Source organism: Limanda limanda, chromosome 1 (assembly GCF_963576545.1).
Source record: "Limanda limanda chromosome 1, fLimLim1.1, whole genome shotgun sequence".
Lineage (NCBI taxonomy): Eukaryota > Metazoa > Chordata > Actinopteri > Pleuronectiformes > Pleuronectidae > Limanda > Limanda limanda.
In genome coordinates this window covers 39,989,255-40,008,748 of record NC_083636.1, presented here as the reverse complement: position 1 = coordinate 40,008,748, position 19,494 = coordinate 39,989,255, and the positions used below count along the sequence as shown (strand labels likewise).

At 40.3% G+C, this 19,494-nt stretch overlaps 1 protein-coding gene and 3 non-coding genes across 4 annotated transcripts; all 4 read right to left on the bottom strand.

Annotated features, from left to right (window-relative positions):
* Positions 1-9,087: 9,087 nt before the first annotated feature.
* On the bottom strand, positions 9,088-19,371 carry slc25a3a (solute carrier family 25 member 3a). The gene is made up of 8 exons (XM_061086054.1): positions 19,301-19,371; positions 18,615-18,782; positions 16,211-16,335; positions 15,562-15,741; positions 14,564-14,745; positions 13,992-14,164; positions 10,454-10,564; positions 9,088-9,534 (listed from the first exon to the last, which is right to left on the bottom strand). The coding sequence occupies exons 2-8, from the start codon at positions 18,754-18,756 to the stop codon at positions 9,374-9,376; spliced, it is 1,074 nt and encodes a 357-aa protein (XP_060942037.1). The 5' UTR covers positions 18,757-18,782; positions 19,301-19,371; the 3' UTR covers positions 9,088-9,373.
* LOC133014884 (small nucleolar RNA SNORA53) lies at positions 10,190-10,392 on the bottom strand. The gene has a single exon (XR_009681509.1). It is a non-coding gene; the product is annotated as a small nucleolar RNA SNORA53 (small nucleolar RNA).
* LOC133014905 (small nucleolar RNA SNORA53) lies at positions 11,919-12,121 on the bottom strand. The gene has a single exon (XR_009681512.1). It is a non-coding gene; the product is annotated as a small nucleolar RNA SNORA53 (small nucleolar RNA).
* On the bottom strand, positions 14,275-14,477 carry LOC133014890 (small nucleolar RNA SNORA53). The gene has a single exon (XR_009681510.1). It is a non-coding gene; the product is annotated as a small nucleolar RNA SNORA53 (small nucleolar RNA).
* Positions 19,372-19,494: the final 123 nt, after the last annotated feature.

The window sequence follows — 19,494 nt, the reverse complement described above, 5'->3', positions numbered from 1 at the left end:
GTCATTGAACCTGAAAATCCTTTTTCAGGCAAGAGGGAATAGCCACAGATTTGCTGGGGCCCTATTAACTCCTTGTCGATTACAATTTTCTGTGCAGTCGTGTAGTACAGACTGCCCAAGGTTTGCCCCATGGAGGACATTCTTTTTTAATATACAGCACAGAATAAAGGTCTTCAAATTAGATTTTGCAACAGGAACGCTCCCCAACAAAGGACCCCGAGTTACTACTAATGTTACCACCTAGGTTGTAATCACAGGGGAGCTATAGGAGCTTGACTCTCCTGAAAAGGACACAAGCTCCTCTGAAAGCCTTCCCTGAGACGTCTCAGGGGGAGCTTGAAAAAACATTTCCCTTTTCTGTCACAGATTATATTATATTTTACGTACATTAATGTTCCTGAACATCTGTTTCCATTAATTATCACAATTCTGTCTTTTCCCTCTGTGCTCATCCATGCGTAGCAGCCCTGCCCTCAAATCACTAGTCAGCTGACTTTGTCATCACTGAGTTGGGGTGGGATATTTGGCTGGACTGTTTAACAAAGCAGTGTTTTTACTCAGTAGTGTGGATACGTTTATGGATTAGTCAGAATGTCAAAACAGAAAAGAGAGCCAAGCATCGGACAACTTTGATTCACTCAACAAACACAGTCAACAAAGAGTGATGACAACGGTTCGTAGGAGTTTCTTCCTCTAGAAATGTGTTCTAACTTCCACTCCCCCTCCACAGATCCCTGTGCTACAAACCTGGGTGTCTAACTGTGTTTTTAAGGTAGGACTGGCAGTGTCTGTGCTGCAGTAACAAAAGCTTGGACAGAGTCACACCTGATGCAAGAGGTCCATCAAGTCATTTCTTCTCATTATATCGTCTCTGGTCAAATTGACCCTCAGACCACTTTTCTTTCTTTCTTTCTTTCTTTCTTTCTTTCTTTCTTTCTTTCTTTCTTTCTTTCTTTCTTTCTTTCTTTCTTTCTTTCTTTCTTTCTTTCTTTCTTTCTTTCTTTCTTTCTTTCTTTCTTTCTTTCTTTCAATCTTTCTTTTGTGCCTGTCTGTCTAGTTTGAGGGGATGCACTGGATGTGCTGTCAAAGTTCAACATGAAGCTGGAATGAGTCACATCACCAACTACTTTTTATACTAGTTTGAACAAGTCTTCAAATCAAATTATGTTACACTGTTGAAGTTTTGTGGTTCAGAAGGACCATATGTGGAAGGGGTATAGTTGCTGCTGTGGATCTGCTTGCACTGGACAAAGTGTAATTGTCGAAGTGTTACTTTTTTATCTAAATATTTGTGTAGTAATTTAATGTGGAACCCTCTAATGTGCCAGACAACCTACAACATGAAATCATTGCACATGCACTGAAGTTTGCATCTCTGTCTGCGACGACCTATTGCTGTCAGACAGAAGGACTGACAGACATGTGCTTGCGGAATTAGTATGTTCATGACACTCCCACCACAATGTAGATCAAACATGACCAGGACCTGAAGACCCGGCTCTGTCTGTGGTCCAGCCGACTCTTCCAGTAGCCCCGTCCCTGGTCACAGAGACGTCCCTTGCCTCCTGTGGAATGGATTCTCCCAATGCAAATTCTTCAAAGTGAGCCAGGCCAGGCCCCCTCGCTCATGTGACAAGGAACAACAGATGCTATTTCAGAGTGACCTCCAAAACTCTGCACAAGGCTGAAAGAACAATGGATAGATGCATGACTGCACAGATGAATATGTCTGCACTTGCGTCCATGTGTCTGCCCCAGCTCCTGTTCTGTGTGGAGTGGTGAAGTCGCTGCCTCCTTCCTCACTGTAAGATCCAGGACAGTGACAAGGTTGAGCATCAACTCTCCCTGAGGTCTCTGCAGAAACTTCGAAAGAAAAGAAAAATGCATTTCACTCAAGATCTCAAATTTTATCCTGATTATATCATGTCAACTCTAAACTAGAGTCTAGTTGATAATCCAACATCTGCTTGGCTCATTTGACAAGACTAGATCCCCAACCTGATCCAGGGACTCTGATCCTGAAGAGCTTCATCATTCCCAGGTCCACTGCATGTCATTCAGATTAGATCATATGACTACTTGCAAATTATTTCACATAAAAAACTTACAATATTAAGAAACAAAAAATTTAACCATTTTCACCAGGGTCCAACAGCATATTTTGCAGTTTATTGTTGTCATTTAATTCTGTTTTTCTAGGATGATATAGCACATGTTAAATTTATGTTTTCTCAGTGTCATTAATAACCTTTATAGACCAACTGATGTACGAGTGCGTTATCATGCCTATGACCTTCACAACATAGGGAGGACTTGACCAGACTCAGTGTGCCACTGTGTGGATCTGAATCTGGATCTGGATCAGTGTTCTTCAACTCATTCACAGGCTGTTCATGTTTATGGTTTCACTGATTTCCAAAGGAATAATTCATGGATATTGATGACAAAAATCAGGGGTATCTACAGGACTGAAATCAAAGAATGTGTGAAATTTGTGGCAGCTTGGCTGAATTTAAGGGGACTGTGGTCAATTGAATACCATTCTAGTTTAACTTCTAGTTTAATACATTAAAATACTTGCCTTGGTTTACAACTGTGTACTTAACATACTTACTTTATATCAAATCCCTTCTATATTCACTTTCACAAGTACATATTTATATAACCTTAGTAGCAGGATGGGTAATGATCAGCTGCTGTGACTAATTGCGCGACAACTGAAATTGTTACTGCCAGATATCATATGAGACTGTATGAAAATCTTTGGCCTGGAGATATCAGTTCTGTGTAAAAGAGCCATTAAGTGGAACTGACCGGTTGTGACATTTAGCAAGGTGCTCTTTTGAAGCAACTACAGAAGAAAACACTCTCCAAAACATCTGCAACTGCAACTCACACACATGATGGAAAAGTCAGAAATCATACAGACAGTATCACACTAAAACATCACCTGATCTACTTCATGTTTATTTCATGCCTTTTTAGTATTCCTTGGTTCAAAATGATGGTAATTTTACACCTAGTCTTTATGTCCTCGGGGATCCATCCTGGAATGGATTCAGATGGCAAATATGTCGGAGAGTGGAAATCTGTTTACCTCCAGCACACATGTTGTTATTTCAGCTTGTATTAGCCTAAGAGAAACTGTCTTTTAGTAATAGTAAGCAGGTGGATAGATATAAGTACCTAAATTACATTGAAAACCCTTGAAAACTCTTACAATCAGGTCTTTTATATACGATTTACCTGTATTTGTAATATATCAAATATGCTACTTGCTATAGCCACAAAACTCTTCATCGAGACATTAATTTTTTCAATACTTTTTTATTATCAATTATTTGTATTACCTACCTACCTAAAAAACATGTTTCTACAATTGTAGCTGATAAAATGTAACAAAAAAACAACACCAGTAGTATTTTAGTCTCTCATTACAGAGGTTCACAAACGTTTCTCCGTTGACCTCAAAATTAAAAGTGCCAGAGACTTGTGCTCCCATTATTAACACAGGTGGTTGAAGCATACAAGTTGGCGAGTGCTTTCTATGGTGCTGTAAATTGACCTGCTGTGATATGGGGATGAAGAAACATCTGAAAGCTGATTACACTGTGCATAATGGGCAGCCGTGGCTCAGGAGGGAGAGAGGGTTGTCCACGGACCAAAGGGTCGGTGGTTTGGCAGCACTGCCGGTCTGCATTCCAAAATGTCTGAGCTCCAAATTGCTCCTAATGACTGTGCCAATGGTGAACGATAGAACATCACTGCATAGACGCCCTGTATGAGTGAATGGGTGAATTCACCAGATTAGACTTGAGAAGTAATAAATAAATACTTTTTTTAATCTTTTGTAAGAGTAATGACCAAAATATGTTCTTTCCACTAATCTTTCACCCTTTGACCCACACTCTCAACCCCTAGTTTGGGAACATCTGTCTTGTGGATGTCATTATGTGATGCTGAATTTGAATTAAAAGCTAACTTCATCGTTCACATGTTACATTACTGTATCTTTGCTTCCTGCTGTGATGGGGAAAACTGAAGATGGAGGCTGCTGCATGTTGTCGGCAGTGAAGCAATAACATTCAACCACATCCACTCCAATGAGCTACTGGACTGAGACAGAGACAAGACAGATGACCTCTGCAAAAACATTCACACCTTTATGATCAATGGAACACAAACATCTTTGTTGATATATCTATCACAATTTTGAATATTGTTACTTTTGCCTTTGTTATTACAACGCAAATCAGGTAAATATAATTTTGATAAATGTATCTGGGATGAGAAGACGCTCTGCCAGGAGGAAAAAAATTTGACTTTTTGAATAGTGAATAAATAGATAAATGAATAAATAAATAAAATTCCCCTGACTACTCCACTCTCCCCTAATAATTGCAATCAGTGGGAGTGTGGTTGTTACTACTAATAATATATTATTTCAGAGGCAGGACACTTCAAGATAGATAAGATAAAAAATCTTTATCGTCTGTCCCATCAGTGACAAAAATTCTTCTTCGAGAGGGCTCAACATACACAATTCACATTTACTGACCCATGGTACTGACACATATGTTAAAGAATATATAAAAGATACATACATGGGCTGTGTTAGCAAAGAACATAGTGGATTTAAAACCATTTACAGGTAGTGCAACAGGTAGGAACATATATTGAAGCTGAGACTGATGCAGCCAACTTCTCTTTGTGAAATCATCAAATCTAATAATCGTGACATCATACCCTGCAAAATCCGAGCATAATGTTTTAGAAATGAGTCATTCCACCTTAAAAATGAACAAAAATCCTGTTGAGAAACTATTAAAGCTGGAGGTTCACAGGGGCACTGATGTGTGATGTGCCACTCTACCGGGCTTGGACTTAATGTAATGGAAACACAGTTTGTTGGATGTGATAATAAAGGCGGAAGTCTAACTGTCACTGGTGGAGCCCACGATGTTCCCATCAGCAGTCAGATGTCCTGCAGGTGGAGCATTAAAACCGGCTGCAGCTGCTGTTCAAGTTGTGTGGAAGTCAGCAGCAAGAGCAAATCCAACGGGCTGCCAGGACTGCACACCAACACAATGGAGCAAATCACCGGAGCCCCATATTTACAGGTTATCAGCTAAATGTGGAGATGTGCACATGGAGCTCTGGAGAAACTCTTTATCCCTCATAGTGCTGATGTTTTATTCAACGATGCAGCAGTGACACTGTGATCTCACAGCCAGGGAACACGTAAATGGACTCCATTTCCAATGACCTCTTGCAACCCTACCATGTAAGCAGGCCCTGCGTTGTTAGAGACGCATCCTTTTTCTAACAGAGGAAGCACTATTGTTGTCAATGTAAACTATTTCATGAGAAAACAAATGTATTGTAATGACAGCAGCGGTCCATAGCACGCACACACACACACACACACACACACACACACACACACACACACACACACACACACACACACACACACACACACACACACACACACACACACACACACACACACACACACACACACACACGCACACGCACACACTCCCCTAGAGCTGTTGGTATAATACAACACACTCAGAACATTCTCCGGCTTTACACATTCAAATCAAAAATACAGAATTCCGCCAAATCTACACGAACCTGAGGACGAAAATGGAGTTTCTTCGGTTTTACTGTTTTTTGAGAACATCACTACGTGCATCATTCTCTCTCTTTCGATAATTGAAACACATTTTTAGAAGATTTCTTTGACAAACAAAGTACAGCAAAAATATTCTGGATATGGATTTTGAGTATGGTATTATATATAAAACTAACTGTGAAAGTAGGAAAAATACAACAGGACATGCTACTTGCATCAGTATTCATGCATGTAGGGTAAGTTCAGCATATTGAGGAAAATACTGTGTGTTCATTTTGCTGATAACACTTCGATCAACTTGTAGTTTTATATAAACAGACATTTCTGCCAAATCTTTATCTTTCAGATTCAACTACCCTTGCATCCCAGCTAAACGTTAACTGGGTTAGGGCTCCCTCTAGTGGTTAAAAACCCTCCACTGGAAACGTCTTTAATCATTTGACTCTGAAACATTCTCTTGTTTTTAATCTCATCTGCAACATTTTTTTGTAATACTAAGTTTGGATTTTCCTATTGTTTGTCTCAATTTTTTTTTTAATTTGTAAAGCACCCTGTAGCTATTTAGAAAAGTGCTTTTATACATTATTATTAAGTTTCTTTATTCAACTATTGCCTCCTGTTCCCAAAGTCCTGAGCCACTTTGATTCTTAAAATGATTCCATCCATGATACACACAGACCAAAATGGCTTTGTTAAAAATCGTCAGGGGTTCCACAATGTGAGGAGAGTTCTCAACATAGTTCACGAATGGGAGGGGGCCCCTTACACTGCCATCCTGAAGGCAGAAGGCGTTTGACAGAGTCGAATGGCCCATTCTCATGGAGATGCTTGGGCGTTGTGGGTTCGGTGATTACTTTCGTAGACGGGTTGAAATTCTGTTTGTTGATTCATCTGCAGTACTATCTACAAATAATTTGATTTCACAACCGTTTAAACTCTTGCGAAGTACGAGACAAGGCTCACCAATTTCACCTTTACTTTTTGTAATAGCCATGGAACCACTGGCAATAGCAATAAGATTACACCCTTCAATTTGTGGTATTAAGACAGGAGATCTGGAACATCATATAGCATTGTATGCAGATGATACCATTGAATTTCTATCAGATCTTGTTAAATCAATACCATCCCTCTTAAAGTTGATCAGCCAGTTTGGTAGCTTCTCTGGTTTTAAGGTGAACAAAGATAAATCTTCTATTATGTTCTTAAATGAACAGGAGAGAAGGAATCCAACGGTATCTCACCCATTTGTAAATGCTAGAGATGGTCTTAAATATCTGGGTATTAGAATAACACCTAAGATAAACACCCTTAGTGCAACTAATTATGAGCCCATGTTAGCTAACCTGCCAGAAGATGTCCAAAGATGGACAACATTGCCTCTGTCTCTACTGGGAAAAATAAATATAATTAAAATGAATATATTCCCTAAATTCTTATACATTTTTCAATCAATCCAATTAGCTCCTCCACCTTCTTTTTTTCTCTAAAGTAAGAAAGCTGCTTTCAGACTTTATTTGGAACAACAGGAGGCCAAGACTTACTCTTCTAGACTTGCCTTATGAAAGGGAAGGTTACAACTACCAAATTTACAGTGGTACTACTGGTCTGCACAATTGAGGGCTGCCATGTTTTGGTTTTCTGAAGAGGATGCTCAGCCCTGGTTACAATTTGAAATGTTCTCTTCAAAGGGTTTGACGCTGGATAGTTTTTTATACTCTGCTCCCCTTAAGAAACTAAGAAAAAACCCAGATAATCCCTTTGTGAAACACACCATTGCTGTCTGGCATGAAGTTCATAAATATCTTGGAGATCTCCCAGTGTTGTCCTGTTTCTCACCAATCTGGGGCAATGAACACTTTAGCCCGGCTAAGAATGACATGGGGTTTAAAGCATGGTTAAGTAAGGGCATAATTAAACTACTAGATCTATAAGGACAATACTCTAAAGTCGTTTGATGAGCTGAAAGCAAAATACGATGTACCACAGAAACACTTCTTTAAGTATCTACAACTTAGAAGTTTTATTCTTACATGCTTAAAGAATTCAGTGCAACAACCCCCAATGTCCACACTGGAGATATTTCTACAAAAACTTGTTCCAGCAAACGGCTGGTTACTCAATTATATAATGGTGGAAAACCATAAAGACAACTCTGAAAGTAAGAGACAGCAGTGGTTAGGGGACTTACAAGAGGACATTTCAGTGGAGGATAGGGATATAATATTTTCAAAGGTACATACTCAAACCATTAACACACGACTGAGATTAATACAATATAATTGGATAATGAGAACGTACATCACCCCTGTGAAGTTAAACAAGTTTGATCCTAATATGCCTGATCGATGCTATAAATGCAATATTCATCAAGGTACTTTATACCACTGTTTGTGGGAATGTGAGGAGATTCAAAAATTTTGGAGTTCGGTGTTACAATATATCTCTCAAATGACCTCTTCTCCAGTACCTCTTAATCCTAAGCTATATTTATTAGGCATCTATCCGGACAATTGTTCTCTGTATAATAGAGAAAGAAAAATGGTTGACCTGTGTCTTCTACAGGCCAGGCGCTCAATCGCTCTGTCGTGGAAGAATGTTCGTTGCCCCTCTCTAGGCCACTGGTTAAAAAACTTAACGTCGAGTTTGGCTCTTGAGAAGTTAACATATATAGTTAGGAAGAAAGCTTCTCAATTTTACAGTATCTGGGAGATGTTTTTGGACTTCGTTAAGAATGGGGACATTGAAGAGGCATTGGAAATGTGAAGTGACTAATCTGTTGTGAGGAATGTGTGCTGTACTCTGTTCCATGTTTGTGACTGTATTTTATTTTACTTATGTGTATATATATTTATTTTAATTTAGTTTAAACTAAATTAGTATTTTCATTGTAAGTTTTTGTCCTTGAATTTATGTTTTAATCATAACTTAGCAATTTTTGTGATATTTGTATTATTTACTGTCATTTTATACTGCCATATGTTCAGGTTGGGGAAGGTTCTTATATGTATGTAAATTGATGTAAATGTATAAAACCAATAAATATGTTTATATAAAAAAAATATTCCATCCTGAATTACCTTTGGGATCAAGTAAGTTCCATCTACCATTTTGAATGTGGTCTCACAAGTCCACAGTCACGCTTTATTTTGTGTTATGCATAGCGTTGGTGGACTCCAGAAGATTTATTCTTGTCTTTATACAACTATAGTTTTTTAGTGTGCAATGGGGAAAGAGACAAAAATAAATCTTGAAAGACATGTGTAGACATTATTTCATCAGGCCTGTGAAGTAACAGAAGTAGGTCTGCAAAATAACTCTGTAAATATTTAAAATGTTGGAAAAACCACATCATTAATACAATCATCAAATTCACCTTTCACTATCATGTAAGAAGATGAGTCTCAAACTGGCTCGATGGAACAATCTGTAAAAAGGCAAACAGAGATTTTTGACGCCATTTTATTTTATTAGAATAACCATATTTTCTAATGACAGAAACTGATTAAACCAGACAGGGGTTTCTACAGAGGAATATTTCCATGTTGGTAAGCGACAGACCTCCATGATCTGCTTGTTTAAAATATACATGAGTAGCAGCTCTGTGCTCTGAGCAGAGCTGCACGAGCCGAGGACATAAATATAGAAAACTGCCGTGTGCGCTCTGGGGTTCAGATGAGTCGTCGTCTGGAGGCTGAGGCTCAGTGGAGGAATGGAAGAGGGGCTGTGTTTTTACTCTGTGAGGCCGAGCTTCTTCTTCAGGGACTCGGGCATCTCGGGGGGAGGGGGACGGGGCAGGCGGAAGTAGACCTTGACTGAGTCGTAGATGAACCACTGCAGTGCAGTCAGAGTACCGATCATGATGATACGGGCAACAAGACCCTTCCACACACCTAAACACAACACAAACACACACACCATTAGCTTCAAACTCCTGGATGAGTTACACTAATCTGGGCCACTTTCATTTACATCAGCTCCTCATTATTCATTTAGAAATAATGTCATTCACATAAAAAATGGAAAAAAAACACAACATTTAGTTGTGTGGATATATGGAAACATTTACAGGATATTTAAAACAGGAGCTCTGCGGTGTCTAACATCCTTTTCAAGGTTGTACCAGCCCAGTTGGGACAATATGGATACAATGATTACAAATCTATCTCAACCACTACTCCAATTATATAATTAAATTAGCTGAATCCAGTCAATTGGCATAAGATTGATAGAGCAACCGATTTAATATTATTCAATTAATCTGAACTAGATAGCACTAGGAGCACATATATCTGGAAAGGCCAAATTCTTCTTAATGTCTTATTTACTAAAAGTATTAATAAAATAAATCTCATTCCATTTTGGGAGAAATGTATTCGGCTTTTACTAAGATTTGCCTTGATAGTCACTACACTAATCACATAAGTCAACACAAGGAACATTAAAACACTTCAAATTATATCCAGTGTTACTGTTGTAGTGGATCATTGATGATGATCTCTTAAAACAATAATTCAGAAAAGTTCGACAAAGCAAAGTCCTGTCAGCTGTGTCCGTCCACCAGACTTGCAGCACTGGAGGCGCCCTGTCTGTAGAGGACAGGGTTGCCAGTGATGCGGTTGGGCTGGGGGACAGGTAGACTGTTCTCACACGCCAATGACTCAAGCACCTCCAACTGTACAGCCAGAAAGCTGCTGAGGACCACTGCTCAGAGAACAGCGCCCTCCAGAGGTGGATCTAAGGAGCGTGTTGATCAAACCTTGCCTACTGCATTGTGCTGCTGAATTGTTACTGTGGAATGTAGATACATACCTTTGGGTCCAAGCTTCTTGAGGACCCCCATTGCAGTGCTGCCAGACTCTTTGTTCAGCACAGACACCACGGAGTCAGCAGGATGGGACACGATGGCACAGAACACACCGGCTGCACACGGAAGAGAAAACCACGTTAAAAATTTAGTCTCTACTAGGGATGGGCATAATTAATCGACGATCGATTAATTGATCATTAAGAATTTCCTCAATGAAATAATTTGTTCATCGATTAATTCGGTAATTACACATTTGACCACGGGGGGCAGTGTTTGAAAAAAATGCCACAGACCTACTCAGTTACCTGCGCGTTACCGTGTTACCATTTCCAAAGTAAGCACGAAGAAGTCACGGCGAAGTTTAGCTTGGGACCATTTAGAATTAAATGACTTGGTTCACTGCAAACACTGCAAAGCTGTGTTTAAGAACAACTCGGCCACGACTCAAATGATGTACCACTTGAAGAACGCACATCTGACCCTGGTTAATGGCGGCGCATCCTGCTCTCGGTCTCACTCTCAACCTAGCATCAACTCGGTGTTAGCACGGAGGAGCTGCGATGCACAACGAGCAGAGAATAACGTTCCCCAGGCTAGCCAAGTTAGCACGGAGTTACCTGTGTATCATGCATAGACTGTATGGTATCACGGCGACGTCAGTCCTCTAAGAGCGAGTTGTTTCAGCAGCTGGACCGACGGTCACCAGGCTGCGTTCGCGTCTGACTCCAGAGCATGTTAACATGTCATCTTTCTCAACACAAGTCAGTAGGCTGGTGCTGAAGTTGTATGTGAGTTACTAGTTATTTTTATGAAGCTTTCTCGACTCGGTGCCTTGTTTGATAGTTTTGAGTTACATGTGGCAAAACCTGTCAGACCTAAGTATTATATATTTGTGGTTAAGTTATTGTTTAACATGATTGTTTTCTATATTATTAGTGTTTAGTAGCACCGGCTTCTGGCTGTCGGCTCCGCTGCTTGAGATTACGGCAGCGCATATTTTGTTCATCTTGTAATAAAGATCTGAATGAGGAAACACGCTTTTTTTAAATTTTATTTTCACTGCATTTTTATATAGCCTATAAATAGTGAATTTTTGAATATAAAAATATTAATGATTAATCGAAAATTCGTCATTAATTCACCCGACGATCGATTAAGACAATTAAATCGAATGCCAACAGCAAATTTCTTGTACTTATATTGAAATATTACTGGCAACATTAAGAGTTGTTAAAAAGAAACATCATTTGATTGATTTCAAAATGAGAAACTGTGTGCCTCCCCTCAGAAGAAGGGTGGGAAAGGCACATCCTCAAATCTTTGTTCACTTGCCTCAATTTCTGGATGCCTACGTAAACATGATTGTGATTGTTTTTAATCACAGACTCAACAATTGACGAATACAGTGATCAGTATTTTCCACAGAATAATAAACATTTTGGCACAACAGGGTAGCACTCGCAGCACTTTGTCCGTCCACCAGACTTGCAGCACTGGAGTCTCCCTGTCTGTAGAGGACAGGGTTGCCAGTGATGCGGTTGGGCTGGTGGACAGGTAGACTGTTATCACACGCCAATGACTCAAGCACCTCCAACTGTACAGCCAGAAAGCTGCTGAGGACCACTGCTCAGAGAACAGTGCCCTCCAGAGGTGGATCTAAGGAACGTGTTGTCAGAAAACCATGTTTAAACTTTAGTCTCTACTAGGGCTGCAACTAACGACTATTCTGATAGTCGATTAGTCACTGATTATTGAAACGATTAATCGACTAATCGGATTATGAATGACACAAATTCTCAATTGCTATTATTTAGCAAGCAGCTTTTAAATTTAGCTTTAGGTTGTTCAAGGCATGTGATGACTGAAAATAAAGACAATAAAGATAGATACTTCATTATAAAAAATGTCTTTTAATAAACTTTGCTGCATATAAGGGTACTGTTTACACAAAAGCAAAGAAAAATCAAGTTTTTGTCCATTTAAAACCAAGGACAGGCCAAGTGCTGGTACTAAAAATAAATTAAAAATAAAGTATCCATTTTACGTGTTTACAAAAAAGGACAGGGAAAATAACATTATTAAAAACATCAACAAACGAAACTACAGTCTTCTTCGGACTAAATCATTTTGATTAAAACAAGACGTTTGTCAGGCAATAGGATAACATTTCGCTTTTAAACTCGTTAAAAAAAAGTTTAAACCATATTTTTGTAATGGATTCTAGAATCCTGCACGCAGGTATATACGTGTATATATAACATCTGACAGAGGCGAGTCCGCATCGTCTTAGTTACGATGTCAAACGTGCCTCATCCTCACATGCACGTGTCCTGCTTCCATGGAGAGCAGGTCCGCTGTACAGATATTGCAGCTAGTTTTTCTCGGGCCATGTTACGGGTGAAGTTCTCCCGAACTTTTTACTTCCTGGTGCGCGACTGCGTACGCCGACATTGGTCCATGTTTTGTCGCTATTGCACATGCGCGACTTTCAGAGATAGGAAGGGAGCGAGATGGCTCACTCCTCAGTTACTTCCATCAGCACCTCCGGTAAAACGACGTTTAGTTCCGCTGTGCGGCACGAGAAACACGCGCTATGACGTCACCAACGATTCATCGACGAGTAAATTCGTCGGCGACTATTTTGGTCATCGATTTTTGTCAACGACGTCGACTAATCGTTGCACCCCTAGTCTCTACAACAGCAAATTTCTTGTACTAATATTGAAATATTACTGGCAACATTAATCGTTGTTAGTAAGAAACATTATTTGATTGATTTCAAGTTTTCAAAATGAGAAACTGTGTGCCTCCCCTCAGAAGAAGGGTGGGAAAGGCACATCCTCAAATCTTTGTTCACTTGCCTCAATTTCTGGATGCCTACGTAAACATGATTGTGATTGTTTTTAATCACTCAACAATTGACGAATGCAGTGATCAGTATTTTCCACAGAAAAATAAAATTTTTGACTGGTATATAGGCGAAAGAGTTAAAGATAAATTTGCGATATTAATGCCAGAACTGCAGCTGAAGATATGATGTCTGTGTGGATGGTAAAAAAATTTACTGGCCATACCACAAGCATGCAGTAGCACAAAAATCCAGCAAAAAGTGTGTTGAATGGCGCTGCACACCAAATTAGAGATCTCGTATTTTATAATGATGTATAGAACAAGATTTTTCCTGATGAGAGTGGCGTGACAAATTTAAATTTGGTGGGGTGCAACAGTCTAGTTTATGAAAATAAACACTTGCTATAATGCTCTTTGACGTCACTTGAGATTGTATTAAATACAAGGTTTGTCTTCTAGTATTAGTTGTTTTTAACTCAGAAAAGTGGAACAGTTAAATTCCCCAAAACTCCTTTAGATTGGCAAATACCTAGAGCTACATTTTTCACTTGCATTCACTGAACCTCCCCTAATATTTACTCTTAACTGCTCTCAGAAGCTCATCTGGTTCTGAATAAACTTGTGTCTGCAGGCAATACAGGTTCTACACAGAATACAGGCGGCAGACAGCTCGGGTGTTCTGTTACTTACCAATGTATCCAGCCACGAATGTGACGACCAGCTGCTCAGACTTGCTGCACTCACTCCGGGGCTTAGGAACAGCATACTTGTAGAGCAACTCCACAGTGCGCTCAAAGCAAGAAAACTTCATCATGGTGTAGGGAATCTGTCTCATCCACAGAGGCACCACACCCTTATAGAAACTGGAGTTAGAGCAGAAATGTTACTTTACATTTGTTTCCAGTGACGGATTTCTGACCCAATAGTGACTTTTCTTTTGTGGATGTAACTCTTGCTAGTCTAGTTGCCACACTTTGTCCGTCCACCAGACTTGCAGCACTGGAGGCTCCCTGTCTGTAGAGGACAGGGTTGCAAGTGATGCGGTTGGGCTGGGGGACAGGTAGACTGTTCTCACACGCCAATGACTCAAGCACCTCCGACTGTACAGCCAGAAAGCTGCTGAGGACCACTGCTCAGAGAACAGTGCCCTCCAGAGGTGGATCTAAGGAACGTGTTGTCATCAGAAATCCATTTTCTATTCAATACCTCTGAGTGACAATGGAACTGAATCCTAAGGAAATGTCGAAAGGCAGCACACTTACGCCCAGATCCCCTCCTCTCGGAACATCTTGGGAACGGCCTCTCTTAGGGTGTTAGCGAAGCCTGGTTGGGTCTGGATACGAACTTTGACAGCCTCCATGGGAGCCAGAGCGATGTCAGCAAAGAACTCTGCACTGGCTGAGGCAGCCAGGTACAATGATGTCCTCCAAAGGTAGGTGTTCTCCTATTGGGCGACACGGTAAAAATGGTCAGAACAAATATAATGATTTGTTAACAGGCAAATAACTGTGGCAAAATAGAGTTCTAGACAATGACCAGTCAGAGATGATCCACATGATATAAACATCCTCGATTTACCATCTTGATTTAAAACATTGTGGTTTGCCGTTCCGGATTAAAAAAGGTTGTCGCATCGATGTCTCATTTCCAGAATTATGTGACGAATCAATTTAAGGTATATTTAAAAAAATTTGATCTGACACGAATATCTATATATATAAAATCAAGTAACACTGATCTACCACATTAGGGAGATTGAAACTTGCCCAAGCATTTTTTTGCCTCCAAAAAACAAAATAAAGCTTTCGAAGACGGCCAGTAAAGGCAATTTGAGCGTATGCCTTTATTTATTTATTATATTTTTTAATGTTGCATTTCAGAAAACCCAATGATACTTCAATGTACCTAATGTATATATTTCGAAAGGTTTTATGCAATATAACCAATAAAAATATTGGATCCTCTTAAAAAAGTATTGATTTCGCAATGGTGCAGTAATTGTATGTTACAGTGTTTCAACTAGTAGCAATGTTTCTGCCTGTTCAGTGCCAATCTATTCTGTGGCGTGTTTCCAAAAACATGGGCTGATGAGTCAACAGTTGAACTGGTTCATGAGTCCCAACAGGTTTAATGTCTTCAGACTTGCTCCAGGCTGCATTATGACCACTTGTACAGGCATGTAACCAACAATTGGTTTTGAAGTTGTCTCAAAAACATTGAGACAACTTCATTCCATTTATGCAGATGTGTGTGGACTCACCTCTCCAATCTGCTCACTGTAGAAGATCTTAAACATTTCGTAAAAGCCAAACTTGCACAGGCCCTGCATGGAGTAGCCAATGAAGGTGGGGGCCCAGCCCTTTGCCAAGCCTCTGACACCATCTTCCTTCACTGTGATTGAGAAGCCTCGGCCAATGCTCTTGTATTTATCTGGGTCCACCTGAAAAGAAACACTGCAGTAAGCATTTGGTATTTAAATCAAGGGCAGTTCTAGCTTGTGGTTTGGGCAACATTTTTAAGTCCGTGGAAAGACTGTGTACTTAGTTTTTTTTGTTTTTAGAAATTTTCTAACACTCACTTGCCACAAAGATATTGTACTGGATGTGCCTTGTACATAAATACATGTGTATAAACAGTCAATTCTAATCAATGTTGCGTTACTTATGTTGTTCATCAGTTAATAACTACTGTACTCAGGTTTAATCCAAAACATTGTTTAATGTTGCGTTAGATGTAGCGTGTATACCCTTTTAGAATGTGTGATGCTTATAATTTCTGAATCATCAAAAATGAATTCACAGCATACAAGAGGGTTTTGAGAAACTTGTACATTTCCTCATCTCTGGGTAACTGAGATGTGTGACGAGCCGATGACTGTTGCTACTGTGAGGTTCAGCTATTTTACAAACCTGCAGACGGCACTTGACAAGATCGAGGGGCACAACTGCTGTGTGTGTTATACCGCAGCTCAGGATACCCCCAAACCCACACAGGGCATAGTACTTTGAGGAGCCAAAATCGCAGCTGACTTCCTCTGTGGTAGAAGGGAGGGGGACACACAACAAGCATGCAACATGCAGGGTCACATGCGACACAAAACAAAAATCATCACCAAACCAGAGCCACATAATGGAGAAGTTGTCACTGAGGATTTTTTGGATTCAGTGTCAGGACTCTTCCGTTATAGATGGCTCTGCCACTAACATGCCACCATTTGTTATGATCACAACCCAAAGGTTGAACAAAATTAAATCATTGCACACATGTGATTTCAGTATAAACTTTCAAGGACCACAGGGATGTTTCACATATAAGGTTATTCTCTACAGCAAGTAAATTACTTCTCATCCCTTTCAAAGGAATATCACACCTTTAGATTTATTTACCATCTTACATTCAGCCACTGCTCCCATTTACTTGAGTAATAAAAGCAATTTAACTTTCAACCTGCAACAGATAACACTTTTTAATGTCATAAGACATCAAGAGCTGCATAAATGATAGAAAATACTTAAAAATGTGGTATGATAACATATTAGCTTTCAAATGTTCATGATTTTAAATCATTGACTAAAAATGTAAAAGATCAATGTGATCCTACATATCTATGATTTAAATTGATTCAGGAATCAACATAAGGATGAAATACATGATTAATAGGCATATGTATATCTATTTTTTGCACTTAGGCCGCAAATCATGTAATCATCACCATGAGGTCTGTGACCTACGAATCAGTTTCTACGAAACATTCTTACCTGACATTACTATGTTCATCAGTCAGTGTATTAATGAACAATATGTCTGCCATACAGACCACCCATATGGTGTCAAATAGCAAAGTAAACATTTGGGACGTGCGCTCACTCAGGTCTGGCTCTCTTGACCTTCACCTACAAGAGTCCTCTATTTTGAATGAGGGCAGGCGAAGGGTGGGGGGGGTTGACAAGGTGGGCAGTAACCATTGAACACACAGGAACACTGGTGCAAAATCATGCAACCATGTTAAGATCACTCCAAAACATCAAACAATCATGGGAATCAATACACCATGACCAAAAAAATGATTTCACAACAGGGCTGGCTTATTTTCTTTTCATGCAAATTGGTGCATTAAAAAAAAAGACAAAAACGGTTATGGATAGGCGGGGTGTGACATTAAGAAAATGGCTTTGAACCATCGAGACAGACCTGCAATCTGCATTTGACCAGATCAAGGGGAACGACTGCTGTGTGTGTGGTTCCACAGCTCAGAATCCCACCAAAGCCACACAGGATCAAATACTTCTGAGAGCCGAACTCACAACTGTCGCCCTCTGAAGAGACACAGGTAATATTTGAAACAGTTTGTGAAATTTGTTTATTTTATATTCACTGGATGTATAACTGGCTAAGACTTTTCAAGAATTATACTTGATGTTTGAATGCCTTCAAACCAACTAGATGTCCAAACCAAAAGTTGTAATAGGCAGAACCGTTATGTTCCCAGTCTTGGCCTTATGCAACAGCTAGTGGTTTAACCCACCTACCAGCAACTGTTTACAGTCCAATTACAAAGCTCCATAACACATCACTAGTATTACCAAACTTGATTCACTGCAGAGTAACTAAAACCAACCACTACCGTTGAGAATACCACACTTATAACCAATGCGAAGGAAGGGCATTTGGAAATAAGTAGATGTGCTATCATCCACAAACTATGGATTATGGGCACTTGACTTGAATCAAATAAAAGCCTTTTGACATCTCCCATGTAGGTGAAGAAGTTGGGAAGACCTATCCACTTTTAGATGAGAATTCCACATTTTGGATACTAGGCCCCAGAGTATGTGACATCAGAGTATTGATTTCAAACATGTCAGTAGTGTTTCAAGCTAGGACAGTTTGTTCTTGGTCACCACTGGGCAGCTCATTAGTCGTGGGGTAGTATGCAGTTATACAACTTAATTACTGACTCAACCAAATTGTATTTATCCCGATTAAAAACACGAGCTGTCAAAAACGTAACCGACTTTTACCGCAGCGCAAGGGCACCACATCGCTTTGTCCTTCCTTGTCCTCCACAGGACTGTGCTTAGTGAAGGCCTAGAAGCTGAACGTCTCTAAAGTCACATTGCCTCTTTTTTAATAACGATTAAAAAGCCCTAGTGACTCGATGCAATGCATACATGTCAATTGCATTTACTAATAATGTCTTAATAGTAAATTAAACAATGTGGGTTGGTCTGAGGCGGCCTAAGCTCGACAGCTACGCTAATGCGGCTAACTCTGGCACTGTAGCCTGCCTGTGGACATGTATGCCGGGGTTACCGTCTGCGGTGGCGGCCGCTGCCAGTCTGCGGGTCGTCTGTCCATGGAGACTCTCGCGGGGCTCCTCCACTTTCTGGAGATTGAACAGGGGGGCGCTGAACGGGTTGCCCCGGGCGAGCTGCGTCAAAGCGGTCGGGTACATGGTGGTGGTCCTGCCTGCTGGCGGAGCTGAGGTGCATTGAGCAACTAGTTAGGCGTGAGCTAGCTGTGGCAGCCTGGCCACCCCCACAAACTCTCTCTCACACACACACACACACACACCTGAACATAGGGATGCGATGTCACGTGCCTATGCTAGTACAGTGTCCGAATGACCGTGAACAGGAGTTGCTAACTTATTGAATGAATGCTAGGCTACTTTGACAATGCTGAAACACAAGAATAAGTTACCCAACACCCTCTAGTCTAGTTAACAGAAACTTAATGCATTTAAGTGATTCCCTACACATTCATGTAGCATTTGTCTTGTTCTTCTTCTACGCCAATGCTAAAATGCTATGCTAAGTTACATGCTAAGCTAGCTTGGCTGCCTCAAGGTGGAACGTCTTTTCTGCACAGAAAAACGTAACGTCGCGGGAAACTAAACTGCTCCATGGAACTCACGGCCACATAGAAACATAATCTTCACGAAAGAGACGTCGTGTAATATTCCATGCATGCTATTTTCATTGATTAACGGAACTCACTCTGCTCGTGTCTTAAGATGGCGCCTCCGCTTCGCTGTGACCGGCCGCTCAGAGACCGGATGACCTCCCGGTAAATAGGTTTGTCCTTCCGTGACGTCAACGTCAAGTGTGGGCGGGTCCGTGCGTTCCTCCGCTCCGTAGAGAGCCGCCGAGGAGCTGTCAGTCAACGCCTCCCGTCCAATCACATACCTAGT

Excerpts from the sequence above, each read along its gene's own strand:
- slc25a3a (XM_061086054.1), bottom strand. The coding sequence starts at position 18,756 with ATGTACCCGACCGCTTTGACGCAGCTCGCCCGGGGCAACCCGTTCAGC. Across the intron at positions 14,746-15,561 it reads ACAGTGAGCAGATTGGAGAG|GAGAACACCTACCTTTGGAG; the intron begins GTGAGTCCACAC and ends GTCGCCCAATAG. Across the intron at positions 10,565-13,991 it reads ATTCGTGGCTGGATACATTG|CCGGTGTGTTCTGTGCCATC; the intron begins GTAAGTAACAGA and ends TTCCGTGTGCAG.